This window comes from Nicotiana tabacum, chromosome 14 (genome assembly GCF_000715075.1).
Source record: "Nicotiana tabacum cultivar K326 chromosome 14, ASM71507v2, whole genome shotgun sequence".
NCBI lineage: Eukaryota > Viridiplantae > Streptophyta > Magnoliopsida > Solanales > Solanaceae > Nicotiana > Nicotiana tabacum.
The window spans coordinates 76,915,750-76,936,496 of NC_134093.1; the positions used below are offsets into that span (position 1 = coordinate 76,915,750).

Genomic DNA, 20,747 nt, shown 5'->3' on the forward strand with positions numbered 1-20,747 from the left:
TGCCTTGCCACTTCTGTGGCGTCGCACCTGCGGCCCTTTTTTCGCAGGTGCGATTACACTAGAACTCAGGCCCTTCAGCAACACAACAAAACTCCAAGTTGATCCGTTGACCGCCCGAAACCAAACCGAGGCCCTCCGGACCTTAACCAAATATACCAACACGTCCCAAAACACATTACGAACTTAGTCGAAGCCTCAAATAGTGCCAAACAATATCGAAACTACGAATCACCCTTCAATTCAAACTTAATGAACTTTGAAATTTCAAACTTCTACAATCTATGCCGAAACCTATCAAATCATGTCCGATTGACCTCAAATTTTGTACACAAGTCATAATTGACATTACGCACCTATTCCAACTTACGGAATCGCAATCCAACCCCGATATCAAAAAGTCTACTCCCGATCAAACTTCTCAAAAACCTTCAAAGTTCCAACTTTCGCAAAATGACCCCGAAATGACCTCCAAATCCACATCCGGACGTGCTCCCAACACTAGAATCACCATACGGAGCTATTCCCAGACTTAGAATCCAAACGGACATCGATAGCATTGAAATGCAGTCCAACCCAAATTTATGAAATCTTTCCAAAATGCCAACTTCCACAATAGGCGCTGAAACGTTCCCGGGTCATCCAAAACCCGATCTAGACATACGCCCAAGTCTAAAATCATCATACGAACCTGTTGGAACCTTCAAATCTCGATTCCGAGGTCGTCTACTCAAAATCCCACTTTAGTCAATTCCTCTAACTTAAGGCTTCCGAAATTAGAATATTCTTTCCAAATCAACTCCGAACTTCCCGAAATTAAATTCCGACCATGCGTACAAGTTATAATACCTGAAGTGAAGCTGCTCAGGGTCTCAAACCTCTGAATGACGCACTAGGGATCAAAACGACCGGTCGGGTCGTTACATTCTCTCCCACTTAAACATATGTTCGTCCTCGAACGTGCTAAGAACTGCTCTAGAGTTTGTCCAAAATTATTGTTTAACACCTCGTGGACCTACTCCTGCTACCACAACCCAGTTGAGCACATTTGCTCGAGCAAACCTTAAAATCCTCCCTTTTATCTAGTCAAATAAGCCTTAGAGCCAAATTCCAACATCTGAAATTCTCTACCAGGTCTGGTTCCAACATACGAACACCGTATTAATCACTACACGATGCACCAATACATGTTTGCATACCTTCGCAGAATCCACACCATGCACCGCATAATTTATATGAACATAATAACATCCCTTGATAACAACAGCCAAAATCCCACAAATTCGATGCTCACATCACACCTCATGACTCATATAAGTCCTGTTCCAACTCTTACAATACTGCCACGATGGAGGAGATGTGTAGGAATTCATAACCAACTGCCGAGTCAACAAATCATTGAGTCTCTCCTCCGTACAAGAACCATTACCTCATTATGAACCAAATAACGATATTTTCTCTTTAATATGCTTCATATAAATCTGATCGCACGGATCCCAGGTCCAATAATCTCGTCTCACCCAGTACAAGTTGCTCAGGCAATAAGCCACCTCAGACACTGCCAAAAATCTCATATGATGCCACAATGTGCCAACAAGCTACAACCCCAAATGTGATACATAAGAAAACGAACTCTGGAAAGAACTACCCAACCCACGTAGTTAATTTAAACAGCCGAAAAGATGTCATGAACCTTCCTCAGAAAATGAGAAGCAAATCACACAATAATAGATATGGGAAACTATACTCAATATCACACTGTTGCGGCGTGCAACCTGATCCACACATGATATCGTTGAGGTATGCAACCCGATCCAACCATGATACCCGTGGCGGCGTGCCACCCGATCCAAACAACGTATCCGTGGCGGTGTGCCACCCGATCCAACCATATACCTGTGGCGACGTGCCACCAGATCCACACATAATACTTGAAAGAAAACAAACATCGAGCTGTAACGCTTATACTCATGAAAATCCCGAATATCAACCATAAGCATGACAAGTGCATAATACAAATCCTGGGGAGACGGGTAGCGTCATACACTATAAAACTCAAGCACAACTAAGGTGCAATAAATGATCTGCATCTCGAGAGTCATCCTGCTAATATAACACCACAAACTATACGGGATCTCAATATGAGTGCGAATAATCAAACTGCCTCACAACCCACATGGCACAATAGAGACTACACGGAAGGGCCGTTAATATAAATAACATCCAAGGCCCGAAGACCCCTCCGAAAATAGCGATGTGCTGAAATGAACATATCCAGCCTGATATAGAGCCCACATTCACATTTAGATCCATCCACAGACCTCAAGTCGATTCTGATCGTACCGCACTGGGCTAATAACCTTTCAAGGATCCACAACAACCCTTTTTCCCATGACACACAAGAACAACCGCCAAATCCGGAACAAACTTCCACAATTCACAACCAACTGAATAGAGCGCCTTTCAGTCCTAAACTCTCACATTAGTGATAGTACCAAATCTCTATACTTGGTTTTAAATCTTTAATCAATCAAGTGACTACATGTCACACTTATACAATCTTCCCGTGGGATATGCTCCCAGACCTTCCGCACCAGGTAACCAGCCTACACATCTATACCACCGGCCGCACTAATGCTGTAAAACAAATCAAAAAGCCACAAATAAGTACACAAAGCCTCTTACACAGGACATCGATCCCAGGTGACGCCCAAGACAATACCAGCTTACTCTAACCATCTGAATCCTTTCTTGCTCATCCGAGCTCGTGATATTCTCGCCAACACCAAACGGCAACCTTGATCCTCAACTTCTAATTCCCATGCCGCTCACTGTGCCTAGCATGCCAATACGCAACAGTACAAGAATTTCACCATAACTCCTGAACCACTAATAGAATAAACACTTTATCATAGAGAAACCTTTTACTTAGCTCATCTCAGAAGAACCATTGCAACACGTGACTGAATTCCCATAACCCCAGAAAATACAAATCCTCAAGTAGTGGTCTAAACCACCATAACTCTTCCGGGATCCATATACACATAACAGCCCATAATACTATAATGCCTCCAAATAAAATCAGTTACGGCGGCCGTCAAGCCTCGCACGCACTGCCACAAACCACATATAGAACTTAACAAGCTGAAAGAACTGATCATTGCCACCATTATGCCAATTCAACCATTGCTAACCGATTAGACTTCTTCTAATTTACTCTGGACTTGACTTAGGAATAATAATAGCTCCATTCAAAATATCATGAACCCAAATCTGCACTCACCCTGAGTGACCTTATTCCACGAGACCACGTTGTCTCAAAACCCACGAACCATCCCATACCCTCCTTATGCGCATATTCGCATCTTTAACTGGTACACCCATTCTGAAAATCCCTCTATGAATCCGAAGTTATTTTCTCCCATTCCTCAAATGCCACACCGCAGACCAACGATAATGTAGATTACTCCAAGCCACCTATCATAATCTACTGCAAAAGCTCAAATAATTAACCAAACTACTGGCTCGAAATCCTTAGGCACCGCACTTCGATTTTGAACCTACTAGGACCATTGTTGAGAGTCACCCACTCCGACTTGTCCCCGAATATAATCAAACTCCAAAGCCCTTCTAGCATATGAACACCCTCTCAAAGAAGCAACCGGCTGAATTCCTCTCCTTATACATCACATCCACACGAAGCATAAACTCTAGATCTTCCCAAAACCTGAACATGAACTGATAAGGTCAAAGATAGTACACATTCCTCAAATCCTTTGCTCAAATTACCACTGATGTTTTCTTTCCTTAGTCGTAATAACCCATCAATACACCGATAACTAGAAACCGCACAAGTTAACAACTACGCAATCCAATCATAGATGGTGGGGCTTTCCCACTTAGCTTGAAGCTACAATTACATAACCCTGGGACCCCCCAAGGTTCCTCCTTCCCCATTGACATAAGCTAAAAGTCCAACAACGCATTCCAAACTCGAAGTCATGTTGCATCCAAATAAAATCCATGGTCCTAGTCACTGCCCATAACGATTCCCAAATTGCTCTAAGCGTCCCTCAAGGAGTGAGGCTATCCTACCACAGAACCCATATGATACTCTACCACTCTCCCACTTTGGTCAAACCCTCTCCCTTAGGCAACTCCTCGACTTCTACTTTTCACACTTGACCTCCTGACAATTCAACCACCGCAAGACACCTCCCACATGTCCTTCCTCGTCCTTCGCTGCACAATTGTTGCTCCAAACCCGCACCCATCTCTGTAACATCTGAACATGTGAGTCAGCACCAAATCTAAACCTCTTAGAAGATCATCTTTCTTGATCCATCAATACTAGAAGTACCAATTCTATTTCGAAATTGCTACACTCCGTTATCTCTGACAACCGCTTCTCAGGCACCATTTCACAACACCCTGCCCCGCAGGCAAATTGAAAAAGGCCATAACATCGAAGAACATTAACGCGTTCAATCAAGGACGACGACACCACATCACGGATGAAAATTCCACCACGCTCAAAATACCAAGTCTCGTCACTCCATCAACCTAAGCCTGAACATTCTCAATCTGGTTGCCTTTCCTCCGCCAGAAATAAAATACTGAATCTCTGAATCATGCACTGAGTAAAACCTCCTTTCAAGTTATTCACTGCCTCGACGCATAGGCAAGCATCCTACCATTACACAAATACTGTGCGATAGCAACACACGAATCGTCATAACAATCAATGTTGAATCTCAAAACCTTAGATAATACTAATACTGAGCTGAAATGACAGAATGACTTTTCGCAAGGCGACAACTCTAGCCCAATCAAATACGCAGGGAGAAATATCCTGCACCACATCTGTAGTACCATTACAATTCCTCGATTCCCAATTTATGACAAGCGCTTCTCGTCGCATAAGATTGAATAGGAAGGAGATGAAGGTATAAGCCTCAAAGGAATCAAATCGCACGATGAGGAATCAAGAAGGGAAGTGCTCCTAACAGCCCTGTAGCCTCTCGAAGATAAGTACAGACGTCTTCGTACCGATCCGCAAGACTCAACTAGACTTGCTCATGACTCGTGAGACCTAAGTGAACCTAGTGCTCTGATAACATGTTGTCACGACCCAAAATCCATAATAGGTCGTGATGGCGCCTAACACCGCTGTCAGGCAAGCCATCCATAATTAATTAACTAAATTACTCCTTTTAATATTTGAAATTACGATTTCCTTCAATTTAATAATAAAATAAGAACTTCACGGAGTAGATAAAAATAATTTCATAATTTCAATACCAAACAACCCATAATCACCCAAAACCCGATGTCACAAGTGCATGAGCATCAACTAGGAAATATAATAAAAATGCAACATCTGTCTGAAATACAAATTAGACAGGAGAAATGTAAAATAACTCTGATGGAGACTCTGCATGCTGCGGATCGTAACATGAAATGCAGCTCACGGTAAGTCCCCGCAACATCCGTGCCTCTGCGCCCAAAAGACCACCGGGTATATATGCACCTGCACAAAATGTGTAGCAAGTATAGTATGAGTACGTAAATTAACGCATACCCAGTAAGTATCTAGCCTAACCCCGGAGGAGTAGTGACAAGGGGTCGACATCGACACTTACTAGAGGTCCAGTAAAATAAATAACACGATAATTCATATAATTGAAAAGTACACAGCAATAGGGTAGAAATTTGAAGTTTCATAATGTTTCAATTATTTCCTTTTTATCAAAAATTTATTGACCATTATCCTACCTCGATATTTCAGAATAAATACCAAATGTCAATACCAATCAGATAAGAAATACCATAAAATCCCGGGCGTCAGTGAAAAGTTTATCTGGTGAATATTCGGACTACTAGCGGTATAACGCACGATTCTGCCGAGGTCTTTCGGCCCGATCCGTAGTAGTGTGTACACTACCGAGGGTCGAACGGAATGAACTAGAGATGCACCTCTATATACTGCTGAGGCGTTCGGCCCGCTCCACAAGAAAGGAAGGAATTTATCCCATTCTGAGAGATACTGCCGAGGCGTTCGGCCCGCTCCACAAGAAAGGAAGGAAGTTTCCAAATCACAAGATACACGCTTACAATAAAGTACATGACCACAATAATAAGTACATCTCTTTACATTTATCGAATACCTTAGAAACAACTCAGGGTAATAAAGCTTGACCTGATATCAAAAGGTCCACCCCCGGTCAAACTTCTCAAAAACCTTCAAAGTTCCAACTTTCGCCAAATGACTCCGAAATGGCCTACGGACCTCCAAATCCACATCCGGACGCGCTCCCAATACCAGAATCACCATACGGAGCTATTCCCAAACTCAGAATCACAAACGGACATCGATAGCATTGAAATTCACTCTAACCCTAATTTATGAAATACTTCCAAAATGCCAACTTCCACAATAGGCGTCGAAACATTCCCGGGTCATCCAAAATCCGATTCGGACATACGCCCAAGTCCAAAAATATCATACGAACCTGTTGGAATTTTCAAATTCCGATTCTGAGGTCGTCTACTCAAAATCCCACTTTAGTCAATTCCTCCAACTTAAGGCTTCCGAAATTAGAATTTTCTTTCCACATCAACTCCTAACTTCCTGAAATTAAATTTCGACCACACGTACAAGTCATAATACCTGAAGTGAAGCTGCTCAGGGTCTCAAATCACCTAATGACGTACTAGGGCTCAAAACGACCGATCGGGTCGTTATTCTTCAAGTTCTTCATATAGGCAGTGGTTGATGTCTTGAGTTTTTCCTAGCTAACAAGATCTTCATTGATTGAGAGCAAGATTGAAATATTCCTTTGATTGAGGCAAGTATTTTTCTAAGAGATTGACCCAAGAGACGTCACTAAATCAAGTCAATAGATAATGAGTGGATTCATAGAACGCGATCTCCTTCCTTGTACTTGCCACTTCCTTCTGAGGGATTCTCGGATGATTGTGTTGATTGAGAGTTGATATCTCATCTTCCCTTTTTGGCGATAGATCTTTCAGTATGCTGAGACAAGTTGTCTGATTGATGCTCCTTTGATTTTCCTATCATTTCGGATATTGATCTTAAATTTGATCTTCCTCGTGTCTTGATCACTTGATTCTAGAAAGATCACTTGCATTCCTTTATTTTTGCAGTTATTGCCTCTTCTTATTCCATTTATCTATTTTCCAGCACAGATTGGAGTAAGATTAGTATTACCATTGCCAAATATGTCATCATTAAAACTTAGGTGTAACAAACAACTCAGTTATGAAACCTCAAATGTCTACGGAAGCATTGAATTGAAAAATATTGATTTCTCTTAACCAACTAGACCAAAAGTCCTCGTATTGAACAATTTCAGTCCCAAAGTCAATGGAGGCAAACTATTGCCACTACACCAAATATAAGCTACGATGATATTTAATTAATGACCTTTATAATAAATGTCGGAAAAAAAGATATTTTATTGACATTTGTTATAAAATGTTACAAAAATACTGACATTTAATTAAAAATGACAAAAATATTGTGACATTTGATTTAAATGTCACATAATTAGTAATAAAATGATATTTAATTAGTGACATTTATGATAAACGTAAAAAAAAATTACGTACACTTTTTTTTCACTAATTTCAAGAGAAAGAAATTTTTTTTTTGCAAACCCCCCCCCCCCCCCATTTTGTTTTTGCAAAACTCCCCCCCCCCCCCCAAAAAAAAACAATTCCCTGTGAAAATCCTCCTAAAAAACCCTACTCCCCCCTCCCCCCTCCCCAATTTCTCTGGCCCATCCAAATCCCTCCACTCCAACTGTGAACCTCAAGCACCTTCAGGAATAGCAGTATGAATGAATCCTAGTGTACTGTTTTCTTGCTTAATTCTCTCTTTCCATTTCTTTCTATGCTGACATCGTAAATCACCATTTTTTTTTCATTATTGGTTGGATTCGAATGGTTCCTTCTTTCTGGAGTGTTTTGATTTTATGGAGGAATTGAATAATGTTTATTTACTCTGCATTTTCTTGTGCCATGTATATTCACAGTGGAATAATTGTAAGTTTAGAATTTCAAAGTGTAATCTATGTTGTGATTTTACAGTGTGAGTATAATGGTGTGGTGATTTGACATGGGTTTGTTGAATGAAAATTGTGGGGTGTTATTGTACAATATACTGCTGTGGATATCACCCTAGGAGTGTTTGACAAAATGCCTGAGTGAGCATTTTAAATACTTTGACCGTTCGTTCATTTTCGAAAACTAAATTGATGAGGTTTCCTGAATTCTTATCTGATTAATCATTTCAGCAGCAAATGTTTCTTCTAATCTCAAGGTTGCAGAACTCATGTGCCGCTCCGTTCAGAAGGAAAGCTGACAATGCTTATTGTTTGTTGTTTCCTTCCACACCTCTATTGTGAGTATCATTGAATTTTATCTTTGAGAAATTTTAAAGTTAGTAACTTGTTCAATGAAAAGAATATGCTTCCTTCAATATATTGGGAATCAAGAAGTCATACTTCTTCGCTGTTCTCTATGTGTTGTATATGTGTGTGTCTGTATGAGTTTGTATCTCGTTTTCTTTTTCCTTTTTCTCTTTCTGAATTATTTTTCGACTAAAGATATTCACTGCTAAATAATATTTTTGGATAGTAAATTTTAATTTTGTTTTTGATAAAATATTAAGTAAATTTATTAGATTTCCATCTTTCTTTAGAATAAGTCAATTCCCAAATTGTCTAATTATAGGGTGCTATTACTTTGATAATTGTTTCTCTCCTTATGGTAGTTATGCAATCAGCTGAACATGTATAAAATTTACTAGGTTGAAATGTACTGATGGCTATGTTGGTTGATTAGCTGAAAAATAAGGTTGCACACATGTGATTATCCTGTGCATGTGTGATATGGAGTCGCAGTGAGAAAGTTTAGTGTGTGGCATCTTATGGTAAGGTCCTTGTAGACTTGACAGCAAACAACTTCTTTCTTTATTAAAGTTGTATTTTCTATTCATAAGGATTTTTTGTTTGTCGATGGAAGATAACTTGTGGAATAGTTCAGGTGGTTGTTCTACCGCATAAAGATGATGTTACTGGTAACAGAAGTTGCACTATATAACTTCATTTTTAAAAACATTTTTGCATGTAGATTATGATATCTTCTTTTAACTTTCAACTGCTTGCTAATTTATTACCCATTTTATAAAAATATAGGTTGACTATCTCAGACAACATTCTTGTCTCAATTCAAGGGAAATATCAAATGGGCGGATGCACAAGTGAATTGGAGAAGTTACTAAAGGGAAGTAGGAGAAAGAGCTGAAAAATGAGTTGTGGAAGTGAAGAAATCTCTTGTTGCAGAACTAGTTTCATTTTACATGAATCCAGCCTAATAGTTTGATTCAAGCATTGTTTAATTATAAAGACGTACAGTTATGCACAATTTCATTCTTGGAATTAGTTATAGAGATCTTCTGTATACAAATAGTTTATTTCAGTTCACATTCTCTATGTTGATAGACATTTGTAATTATATAATTTTGAAATTTGATGGTTATGATTTCTACATTTCTAGTAAATGTCCTTCGATAATAAGTGCAAACGTCAATGAGTAATTTTGACATTAACAAGATGTGTTGCGTAAGTGTCACTAACCTCAAAAAGTCCCGACACTTCTAAATGTCGTAAATAAAATAATTTAGAAACTAATATTTATTTACCGACATTATGTTAAATGTCAACAAATATAATGTGACATTTCCATAAAAGTCATAAATAAATGTCGTAAATCTTTTAGCATTTATGTGACTTACTTTGTAGCATTTATGTGACTTAATATGACATTTATAAAATATCGCCGTAGTTCATATTTCTTGTAGTGAGCTGTGGTGGGTGTTTCTCGCTCTAGAAAGAGCACAATTATATCTCTAATAGAGAGTTTCTACGACCCAGTTGCTGGTCAGGTTTTACTTGATGGACGAGATTTAAAGTCGTACAATTTGAGATGGTTGAGGAACCATCTAGGAGTTGTGCAGCAGGAGCCAGTTATCTTCTCCACCACCATAGGGGAGAACGTAATTTACGCAAGGAACAATGCCAGTGAAGCTGAGATGAAAGAAGGTGCTAGAATAGCAGATGCTCGTCATTTCATTAGTAGTTTGCCTCATGGATATGACGCACATATTGGGATGAGGGGCGTAGATCTGACCCCTGGACAGAAGCAAAGAATTGCAATAGCTCGTGTTGTATTGAAAACTTCACATATTCTATTATTGGATGAAGCATGCTCCTCCATTGAATCCGAATCAAGCCGAGTGGTAGAGGAGGCTCTTGATACTCTTATCATGCGAAACAAAACTGCGATTCTAATTGCCCACCGAGCAGCCAAGATGAAGCATGTTGACAACATAGTGGCACTTAATGGAGGAAGAATTGTAGAGGAAGGCACCCATGATACACCAATGGCAAAAAATGGCTCGTATGTACGCTTGATGCAACATCACTTCGGGAAGGGATGATGTCGCTGAAGTGATGAAACAGAAATGATGAGAGCCTCTAGTATCTGTAATCATACTTTATGTCGCTGAAGAACTTGCCAATTTTCCACCATGTTAGGAACCGCGGCAGACTCCCTCCAAAATGGTGCTCCGCTACTTGGAAAAGATGATAAAGATATCTGATCATATGTTTTAATTAGGAAGGTTCAGGCAATGAAACTGATAGTTTGAATGATCCATTCCTCAAATTAGTTGAGGAAGGGGTTTATTGCATTCCGTTAGGCCAGAAGATAGGATGTCGAAACATATTCTTTTGGAGGTGGGGTTCAGTAGATTGGGATTATTTCTTGTCTCATCATGGTATATTTGATTTGTTATTTTAGAGTTGAAATGAGTGTAGCCGTAGCTTTGATTATCGATTTTTCCTTCTTTTCCTTCTCTATTCTTTTGGGGTGTGTTGTAGTTTAGTTTCTCTGTTCATTTTTTCTACTGAAGTTCCCCTGGCCATCGTGCTATATATTTTTCTTACATGTTAATTGTAGAAAGCTGGAAAATAATTGAAACACATACATTGTAATATTCTCGATATTTGCTTACTTGGTTTCGGAAACATTTTTGTAATTTCATTCAATCGCCTTTGCCTAGAGGATATGTGTATCTTGAATTATGTATTCATTGCAAGAGGATATATAGAATCCATGACTATATGATTAGCTGCCTTAGATACAAGTTGAGAGCAATTCTAGATGTCCAGCACCTGAAAAGAGTCGGCCACCAATTTAAGTTTGTTACGGAATTTTCTCCATCGCCTTTCATTTGCTCCCACGATTAGTGTGTAGTATCTCCCTGTACAAAAATTTCTTAATTTGAAGGCAGAAACTAAAATTGTGATGTAAACTGTGCTGGGCGACTGGTTACCATTTCCAATTGCTATGGTAGCGAATGCTGCCCGAGAAAAATTTGGAGATGTCAATACATATTCAAAGGTACAATAGTGTTTCCCATCCGTACTTCTCTACATCAGTTAGAGAAATAACGTCAATACATATTGAAAGGAGTTGTTCATCTAATACTGTTTATCCAAAAAATCGGATAACAATTGAATTTATACGCTGTTTTAAGGATACGTGATATAACTTGATACAAATTAAGGAAACAGATTAGAATTGAAATTGACGATAAAAGAATATATGCAAACCACACAAATCAAATAACATTGGCCCTCAAGTTCGATCGCCTTTGAACCAAGAGATGTCTCAACTGATGTATGAACAGAATAACAAGATGATAAAAGCTAGAGAATGACAGTATATTGCTTTATGTTGCGTAGTATATTCTTTTACAAATGATCAGACCCCTTTATATAGTAGGGGAGTCCTACTCTTGATACAATTCCATATGAGGTAAAAAATCTCATAATTAGCTAATTAATCGGCCTATCCTTGATACGTGTCGAGATTTTCGCCGTGATCTACAACCGATCGCGGATATTTCGCCCTTCTATTATTCGGTTTGGCAAATTTCTCTCGATCTCGCCTGATCTCGATTTTGTTCGGTCCCGGGGTCTCGAACTTAACGGTATAACCTCGCACCTCGATTCGATATAATTCGAGGTCGAACCTTAACCTATCATATTCCAGTCTTGATTAGTCAAACAAGGGGCGAGCCCGGTTTAGACCGTATACAGACAGTCCCCTCATTTCTCGGAGAGAAGATGACGAGAAACGATATGAACTTCTGAATCCCGTCTCGATGGACCATGACGTAAGTGACGAACGGTCACTGAGACACCCGACTATGCCGTAAGCAACAAACGGGCACAGAAATGTCTCGTCGACCCAGTTACCAAGGCATTAAATGCATGTCTGTTGCTGGTAGTCTACTATGGGTTCTGAACCGTCATCAGCAAGCTATAAATACCCTAACTTTCCTTCATTCAAACTTTATGTTCAAAGCTCCTCCTATTCTTGTTCTTCAAAAATCCCTTTGCTTTGCAACTTTTGCACCGAAATTTCTTGAACTTTTAGCAAACCGCATACCTTCCTAATTTCCTTTTCTTCTGTTCTACAATGGTGAAAACTTCTAAGACTGTACCATAAAAGGAGGCCGCCTCTTCATCACGACCCGCCGGCGACGGGGCTGCGGCAGAACCTTACCCTGAGGAGTTCGTTCTGGCAGGGTGCCCGACCGTTGCCGAATTTAAGGTTGAAAAGACTTCCTTGGTACCAGGTCGATGCGAGCCGGTCTCAAGGTACATATGTACAATCACCGATGATCTCCTCACCAAGGTTAAAGAGGATTACAACTGGGCCAACAAGCATGTGATGGTACCTTCGCCCGAGGAGTCGATCACTACCCACGTTGAGGGTTTTCTAAGTGTTTACACTTACCCCTTCAAGTTGGGTCCCTTAGACCCGATCATCATTGCCTTCTGCAAGAGGTACGATGTGACTCTTGGCCAGATTCACCCTTCCTTCTGGAAAATAGTGATTCTCCTTCGATTCTTCGTAAACAAAATCGAGGGGTGTCCCTTCACCCTCAATCATCTTATGCGCCTCTACAGTCCCCGACTCTATCGAGGGGGGCTGATCAAGCTTGGTCGTCGGGCCAGTAGGGCCCCGTTCTCGAGTATAGACGAGGCTCGAGACCAAGGTTGGATGGGTCGATATTTTCGAATAAAGACTTTAGACCCGATCCCTGCCGAGGACATGCCATTTCCCGAGAAATGGAACATGAAGCGTAAGTAGTACTTTGCCTTGAAGATTTAATCTTGTTGTTTTCCCTCTTATATCCTTTCTTATCGATGTTTTTGGTGTTGCAGCTATGGCCCAGATGCTGGACTTAGTTCCTCAACTCAAGGAATGGATCGAGGGCCTTGTGTCACAGAGACCATATTCCGAGCGTGCTTGGATGGAATTATCGAAGGGTCGATGGGAGGCCCGTAATCATGGTAAGTTTTCTTTCCTGATGTAATAATGTTTGATTTCCTCCTTTCGCTGTCGAATTCTTATCTATTTTCTCTTGTAGGTCTCCCCAAGGATGTTGCTATGAGGCCTCCATCCGGTGATGAGGATGTGCCTCTCGAGTCCCCTGCTCCGAGGTAGGGTGATGAAAAGAAGAGAAGAAGGGCTCTGAGTTCCCCGAAATCGAAAAATAAAAAACTGAAGAAGAGGTCGCGCAAGCCCAAGGGAAGCATCGATGCTCTATCCTCAGACTCAATTCACTGGCTAAGGGACGAGTCTGAAGAAGAAGAAGAAGAAGAAGAAGAAGAAGAAGAAGAAGAAAAATCCAAGCTGGTGGCCCGCGTGCGGGCAGGTGTCGTGATACAAGGGCCCTCCGAAATGGCGGGTGCTGAAATTGTCCTGTCTCGACATAAGGAGGTCGATGAGGGAGTTTTAGCCGAAGCTCCCAAACCAGAAGTGGGTGAGTCCACTCCGCCCCAAGCTAGGGGGGTCGATAGAGAGACCGGGGCCGACAATTCTCTAGCAGAGGAAGGTGGACCGAGAGATGAGCTTGGGGTGATCAACCTTATCGGGTCCCCTCAGATTTCAGATGACATGATTCGCGAGGCCGGTATGTTAGAAAGCCGTTCCTACGAGGGGACTCAGGGGTGACTGATATCCACCACTTTTTGTATGGGCTAGAGTCCACTGCCTCAGAAGATGTCACCGGGCTAAGTGACTTGTCGATGTTTAGGAAGGTACCATCATCGGGTGCCAGTGGGTCTTTATCGAGCCCAAAGCTGGTGGATTGATTCCCGGCCCCAAGTGTTGACCCTGACCGCAGGCGGTCAATAACTTTCTCTGTCCCGAAGGATGCCTGGGTTTTCTCTGCCCTCGTGGGGGTTGCTAGCTACCTCAGTTGCTTGGTGACCGAAGAGGACCAGGCCATGATGGATGCGGTGGAAGCACCCTGCTTATTCAATGAGGCCCAACATGCTTTGAATCGGGTAACTTCGAGTGTCACTTCATTACTTATTTTAAACTTGAAGTTGTAAATTATCCTAACACCCTTCTTTATGCTTGCAGGCCTCGGTATTGCACCATAAGGCTTTCCTCCAAATCCGGGAGAAGTTAACCCAGCATGAGGTTGAGGTTCGGGAGCTCACCGAGAAGAGGGATACCCACAAGCTTCTGAGTGAGAAGCTTCAGGTCGAGTTAGAAGTGGCTTAGAGGGAACACGCTGATATGGCCGAGTAGGTAATTCGAGTACTTCATGATAGTGAAGACGAATTAGACATAGTGGCTAACCATCCGATCTTGTAGGTCCGACAGAGGCTTGAATAGATCGGGCAGCTCCAGGCACAGGTAGATATGATGCAAGCTGAGGTTGAGGAGTTCAAGAAAAATATGGACCTCTTAGCCTTGAAAAAGAAAGTTGTCCAAGCACAACTGGAGTTGGTCGCGGCTTAGCTTTGGGCTGCAAAGGAGAAGACCTCGGTGTAGGCCAAGAGGATCGAGGAGCTCCAATCTGAGCTTAACTCGGCTACTTCTAGCCAAGAGAGCCTGACTACGAAGCTCGAGACGGCCAAATCTGAGGTGGCCGTGGCGAATACCAAGGCCGATACTAAAGTGGCCCAGTTCAAGGTTGACGTCGACGCTATCCAAGCACAGGCCAAGGGCATGGTGGATCATACAAGGTGGGAAGCTCGAAGGAAATCCCTCGAGGGATTCCATGCTCAGGGCTTTGACATATTGGCGAAAATCGAGAATGCCAAGGTAGAAGAAGCCAGGGCCCGGAAGCTGGCTTTTCCCGAGGAAGGCTCCGAGAGCTTATCTGAGTCTGAAGGCGGGGGAGACCCCGAGGATGAAGACGCTGCCTCCGATGAGGGCCAGGCCACTTAGGTCTTTAGATGTTTTTATTATTTTCTTTTTGCATCTTTTTTAGGCCGTTTTGGCCATTGTATATTCCTATACCGAGCCATTCTGGCCTTTGTAAAAAGATTATATATCCAAGGCTTTCTTTCCCTTTTGGCTTTCAAATTTTCCCTTTGCTTATTTACTTGTATTCACAAGGGCCGGAACGCCTTAACATAAAATAATTTAGGCTATGTCCGAAAGTTCAAACAAACCTTGTTTTTGCCTTACTTTGTTTTAAGGCGTCTTGGGGGTTCGGTGTTATCGAAACCTTTTCCCCAAGTAGGTAGCCGAGATTGTAGTTTGCTGAGGGTAGCCTTTAGAACCGGTGGTGAAAATTTTTCTTTTTCGAAGGCCTAACTTTTGTTACGGGTTTCGGATGTCTCCGAGCCGTATTAATTCGGTCGTAGCCTTTTAGTTCGGGAGCTTCCTATTGGACTTGTTTTCCCGAGCTATCTGGGCTTGCCCAAGATAGCAGTCCCCGAGTGGGGTGGCCGTGGCCTTTAAAAATCGGAGAGTTGCCTAATAGGTCTTATACCCTCGAGGCCCAGTGACTTGGGTTGTTCGAGTTTTTTGGACGATAGTCCCAGAGTGAGGGAGTGGTCGTTCGTATTCCAATTATGGATTTCCCTTGGTCTCGTTATTTTCAGGAGATCGAAAGTACGAAACTCTTTAAGGGATGTAAAGAGGAAATTATTTTTAAAATATAAGATGATCGCAAGGAAAGTACTTCTCTTTATTCTTGTGCAAAACAGTCATACATGCATACATGTTTTATGCTAGGGCTCGAGTAATCTATATGGGCATGGTTCGTTTGACTGTTTGGCCCTTACAATAAATCCTACCTATCGAGACCCTTCCTTTACGAAGTAATTTCCTCGCTAAAGTTGATATCCGAAGGTAATGCATATCCGAGGGTAAAACCCCTAGTATTCGAGGTTGATTGTAGAGGAACCTCGGATATTGTTGAATTAATCTTCGGTACCGATTCATAATCAGACTTGATTCTAAGTTAGCATGATCCATTGTTGCCTCATTAAAAACATTGCCGAAAAATCCATTTGGGACAAACAGGTCTAAGGAAAAAAGAGTACAACGCGTGCTTTCAGACCTAAAGACTTCGTGCCGCTTTTTGTTGATCGCCAGCAAGTGTTAGTCCAAAATAAAAAAGAAATGAAATGGGTTCGTACCTTAGCAGTAATACCGTTTTAGGTGAGATATATTCCAATTGCTCGGTAGTTGTTCTCCGTCCATCATTCCGAGCTTGTAGGACCCTTTCCCGGTGAACTTGAGAATCTGGTACGGTCCTTCCCAGTTCTGACCTAATTTCCCTTCATTCTGATTTCGGGTGTTTAGGGTGACTTTCCTTAGCACTAAGTCCCCGGCATTAAAGTATCGAAGGTTGGCCCTTCGATTGTAGTACCTCTCGATCCGTTATTTTTGGGCAGCCAATCGAACAAGGGCGGCCTCACGCCTTTCATCCAATAGTTCCAAGCTCGTATTCATGGCCTTGTCATTTGACTCCTTTGTTGCATATCAGTATCTGATACTTGGTTCCCCAACTTCAACCGATATTAAGGCTTCGGCGCCATAAACCAATAAAAATGGAGTAGCCCCGGTACTGGATTTCGCAGTCGTGCGGTATGCCCAAAGGACTTCGGGTAAGATCTCCTTCCATTTTCCTTTGGCGTCGGTTAACCTCTTCTTAAGGTTTTGGATTATGGTTTTGTTGGTGGATTCGGCTTGTCCGTTCCCGCTAGGGTGATAAGGTGTCGATAAGATTCTTTTGATCTTATGATCTTCGAGAAACTTGGTCACTTTGCTGCCGATAAACTGTTTCCCATTGTCACACACTTAAAAAAACCCTCCATGTGGGTAGTGATTGACTCCTCAAGCGAAGACACCACCACATATTTATTGGCCCAGTTGCAATCTTCTTTAACCTTAGTGAGGAGATCATCAGTGATCGTACATATGTACTTCGAGACCGGCTCGCATCGATCCGGTATCGAGGAAATTTTTTCAATCTTAAAATCGGCAACAGTCGGGCACCCAGTAGGAACGAACTCCTCAGGGTGTGGTTTCGCCGCAGCCCTATCGCCGGCGGGTCGTCATGAAGAGGCGGCCTCTTTTTGCGGGATAGTCTTAGAAGTTTTCGCCATTATAGAACAGAAGAACTGGAAATTAAGAAGGTATTTTTAGCGGTTTGCTAAAAGTTCAAGAAATTTGGGTGTAAGAGTTGGAGAGCAAAGGGATTTTTGAAGAACAAGAATAGGAAGACCTTTGAACGCAAAGTTTGAATAAATGAAAGTTAGGGTATTTATAGCTTGTTGATGATGGTTCAGAACCCGTGGTGGTCGACCAGCAACTGACAGGCATTTAATGTCTTGGTAATTGGACCGACGGGACGTTTCGGTATTCGTTTGTCGCTTACGTCATGGAGACGGAGGGTATTCAGAAGTTCATATCGTTTCTTTTCATCTTCTCTCCGAGAAATAAGGGGACTATCTGTATACGGTCAAAACCGCGTTCGCCTCTTGTGTAACTAATCAAGACTGAAATATGGTAGGTTAAAGTTCGACCTCGAATTTTATCGAACCGAGGTGCGAAGTTATATCGTTAAGCTCGAGACCATGTCATCGAACAAAATCGAGATCAGACGAGATCGAGAAAAATTTGCCGAGCAGAATAACAGAAGGACGAAATATCCGCGATCGGTTGTAGATCACGGCAGAATTCTCGGTACGTATCAAGGATAGGCCGATTTATTAGCAAATCATGAGATTTTTTACCTTGTATAGAATTGTATCAAGAGTAGGACTCCCCTACTATATAAAGGGGGTCTGATCATTTGTAACACACATTGCAATACGCGGCACAAAGCAATATTGTTGTTCTGTTCATACATTAGTGGAGACATCTCTTGGTTCAAGGGTGATCGAACTCGAGGGCCAAGGCTGTTCGATTTGGTAAACAGTTTGGCGTAAGGCTATTCGATTTGTGTGGTTTACATTTATTCTTTTATTGCCAATTTAAATTCTAATCTGTTTCCTTAATTTGTTTCAAGTTATATCACGTATACTTAAAACCGCGTATAAATTCAATTGTTATCCGATTTTTAGGGTAAACAAATATTAATAGAGAGAGATCATACCTCCCTCATTTCCATTATGTTTGCCACCTGATTTGGTGCAGAGTAAACATGTTTTACCAGGTTGGCCACAACCTTTTCAAAGTAAGGAAGAATCAGCAAGCATCACATACATATTTTTATTGCATCTACATAGAGGAATAGCCAATATTTACCTCTTCGATTGGCCCTAAATCACGGATATCTGATTTATCAGTTGGTATAAAACTTAGTCGGACATTTTGCAGTTGTAGATATCTGTCCTTAAATGCAGAATCGTGACCTCTGAAATCAAATTCCTGTCCTAACAAAGTAAGTCAAAGAAAATAATTTCAAAAAATTAAAAAGTATCATACATACATACATACATACCCTCCAATCTGATGGATAGTAATATGAATAGCCATCTTGTTTGTCAACAAAGATTTCATAGTTTTCTGGTTTTCCTGCAGACATCATGTGATAAATTCTCCAAGAAGAAAAGACAAATTAATCTAATTATAACAGAGTGAGTGAGTACCTTGAGCCAGAAGGGGACTCGTGGGTAATAAAAGAGCTCCTACTCCCCATAGAAATGGCCTCCTCATGCCACTTCCTGAAACAGAGTAATTCAAAACTATTTGGTTAAAATCAACACTAAACGGTTGATATATAAGCTTTTACCTCAAAGATAGTTGACTTACTCTCTTGATGAGAGAATGTGTTTTCTGATGCTGAGCATGCGATAATGTTCGCATGCCTATTCAGAGTGTTCGCTTCTGAACTGACCCTATTAGTTATCGCTGCCCAGGGAAGACTCAGTGAGAGTGAAGTAGCTGCCATTTTTGCAGACAAGAAACACTCTTTTGTTTTGCTTGGATATAGATATATAGTCTTCTCTTTGATTGGTTCACAATTAAATGCACTGCATGATGTTTAGAATTATTTTCCTTTTGTTTTTTTTGGTTCTCGTATGATTTTTATTTTTTCCTTTAGAGGATAAGATGCAAAAAAAATCGAGAGGATGACGTTTCCTGCCAAGGTTCAATTGGGCTCCGGAAGTTCACAGATAGCCTATTTCGGCAACCCAATTTAAGTAGTAAAAATTGCACGGGGCACTCCATTTGGTCGCCGAGTCCGGAACTCATTTGTGGTTCTTTTGGACAAGTATGACGAAAATGTGTGTTTAAAAAAAAATAGTGACATTTGTATATATATATATCGCTCTTTTAAAGAGCGCTATGCTTTAACAGAGCTTTGGCCGTTAAAGTATAACGCTCTTTAAAAGAGCGCTATATATATATATATAATGCTCTTTTAAATCGCGCTATATACATAGCGCAGTATATAACCGCGCTATACCTGTTTTGTGGGCCCACCAATAAATCTCCCGCGTTTAACTGATATAACAATAATTCAAATGGGTATAGCGCTCTTTAAAAGAGCGCTATACCTAAAAAAATTCAGCCCACCGAGCTAGGCATTGCCTTATTTAAATGCGTTAGGATTTTACAAAAATTCATTCAAAAATATTCCTAATTCTCGTTCAAATTTTTCTTCTTGTTAAATTCTCAAGCATTTTTTCATAATGTCTGAAAAGCGAAAAGTAAGGGTTTCATTATATTGGGGGGGGGGGGGGGTGAGGTTGTGGTGGCGAATAACTCTGTGAGCTATAGTTTATCTCCACAATGTCATGTTAAGTTGCCGCATACAATGGAGTACGATAGATTGGTATCGTTGTTATGTAATAAAATGAGTGTGAGGAAACGTTCGGTGAACCTTAAAGTAACCGGAAGATATCCGTATTCCATCACTCCGCAAGGGGTTGCTTGTTACGCTGAGTTTAACATCGACGATGATGAAACTTTGAGGGATTTTTTGAGGACTCCAAATACCGGAAATTTCTTGTAATAAAAATATTGGAAATGTACGTCAAGGTCGAAGACGTTCGCAATAATGAGGTTGCGCATAGTAGGGATAACCCTCAGTCATCGGGTGGTTATTCTGGAGCAGTTTTGCTGGACAGGTTCCGGATGAAAGAGTTTGCCCTGATTTAAACTTATCACTACGGGCGAATGAGGAGCGAGGAAATAATTTCTCTCATGCTTTACATAATCTACAAGACAAGTGGTAAACTTCAATTTTCCTTAGTGTTACGATGTATATTTTTGTTGTATTAAATTTGTATTAACACTCATATATTTCACAGGGGGTACCGTCCAGATATGACTTTTACAAGTTATAAACCCACGCCCAGTTGGAATATGCGTAGTTCTGGTGT

At 41.2% G+C, this 20,747-nt stretch overlaps 2 protein-coding genes and 1 long non-coding RNA gene across 8 annotated transcripts; 2 read left to right on the top strand and 1 right to left on the bottom strand.

Annotated features, from left to right (window-relative positions):
- Positions 1-7,761: 7,761 nt before the first annotated feature.
- Positions 7,762-9,559, top strand: LOC107764260 (uncharacterized). Of its 5 annotated transcripts, XR_001643216.2 has the most exons (4): positions 7,762-8,422; positions 8,831-8,953; positions 9,067-9,100; positions 9,219-9,559. It is a non-coding gene; the product is annotated as an uncharacterized LOC107764260 (long non-coding RNA). The 5 variants fall into 5 exon arrangements; XR_012698710.1 differs by having other exon boundaries at positions 8,831-9,100; XR_001643217.2 differs by having other exon boundaries at positions 7,762-8,225; positions 8,316-8,422; positions 8,831-9,559.
- A 52-nt stretch (positions 9,560-9,611) lies between these two features.
- LOC107764262 (ABC transporter B family member 20-like) lies at positions 9,612-10,654 on the top strand. Its single transcript, XM_075230185.1, has 2 exons — positions 9,612-9,615; positions 9,888-10,654. The coding sequence occupies exons 1-2, from the start codon at positions 9,612-9,614 to the stop codon at positions 10,520-10,522; spliced, it is 639 nt and encodes a 212-aa protein (XP_075086286.1). The 3' UTR covers positions 10,523-10,654.
- Positions 10,655-11,072: 418 nt separating this feature from the next.
- LOC107764259 (photosynthetic NDH subunit of lumenal location 1, chloroplastic) lies at positions 11,073-19,395 on the bottom strand. Of its 2 annotated transcripts, XM_016582814.2 has the most exons (7): positions 19,171-19,388; positions 19,008-19,082; positions 18,860-18,933; positions 18,664-18,786; positions 18,512-18,583; positions 11,420-11,516; positions 11,073-11,347 (listed from the first exon to the last, which is right to left on the bottom strand). In XM_016582814.2, exons 1-7 carry the CDS (start codon positions 19,307-19,309, stop codon positions 11,244-11,246), a joined length of 684 nt encoding a protein of 227 aa, XP_016438300.1. In that variant the 5' UTR covers positions 19,310-19,388; the 3' UTR covers positions 11,073-11,243. The 2 variants fall into 2 exon arrangements, with proteins under 2 accessions (XP_016438300.1, XP_075085771.1); XM_075229670.1 differs by having other exon boundaries at positions 11,073-11,516; positions 19,171-19,395.
- Between the last annotated feature and the right edge of the window lie 1,352 nt (positions 19,396-20,747).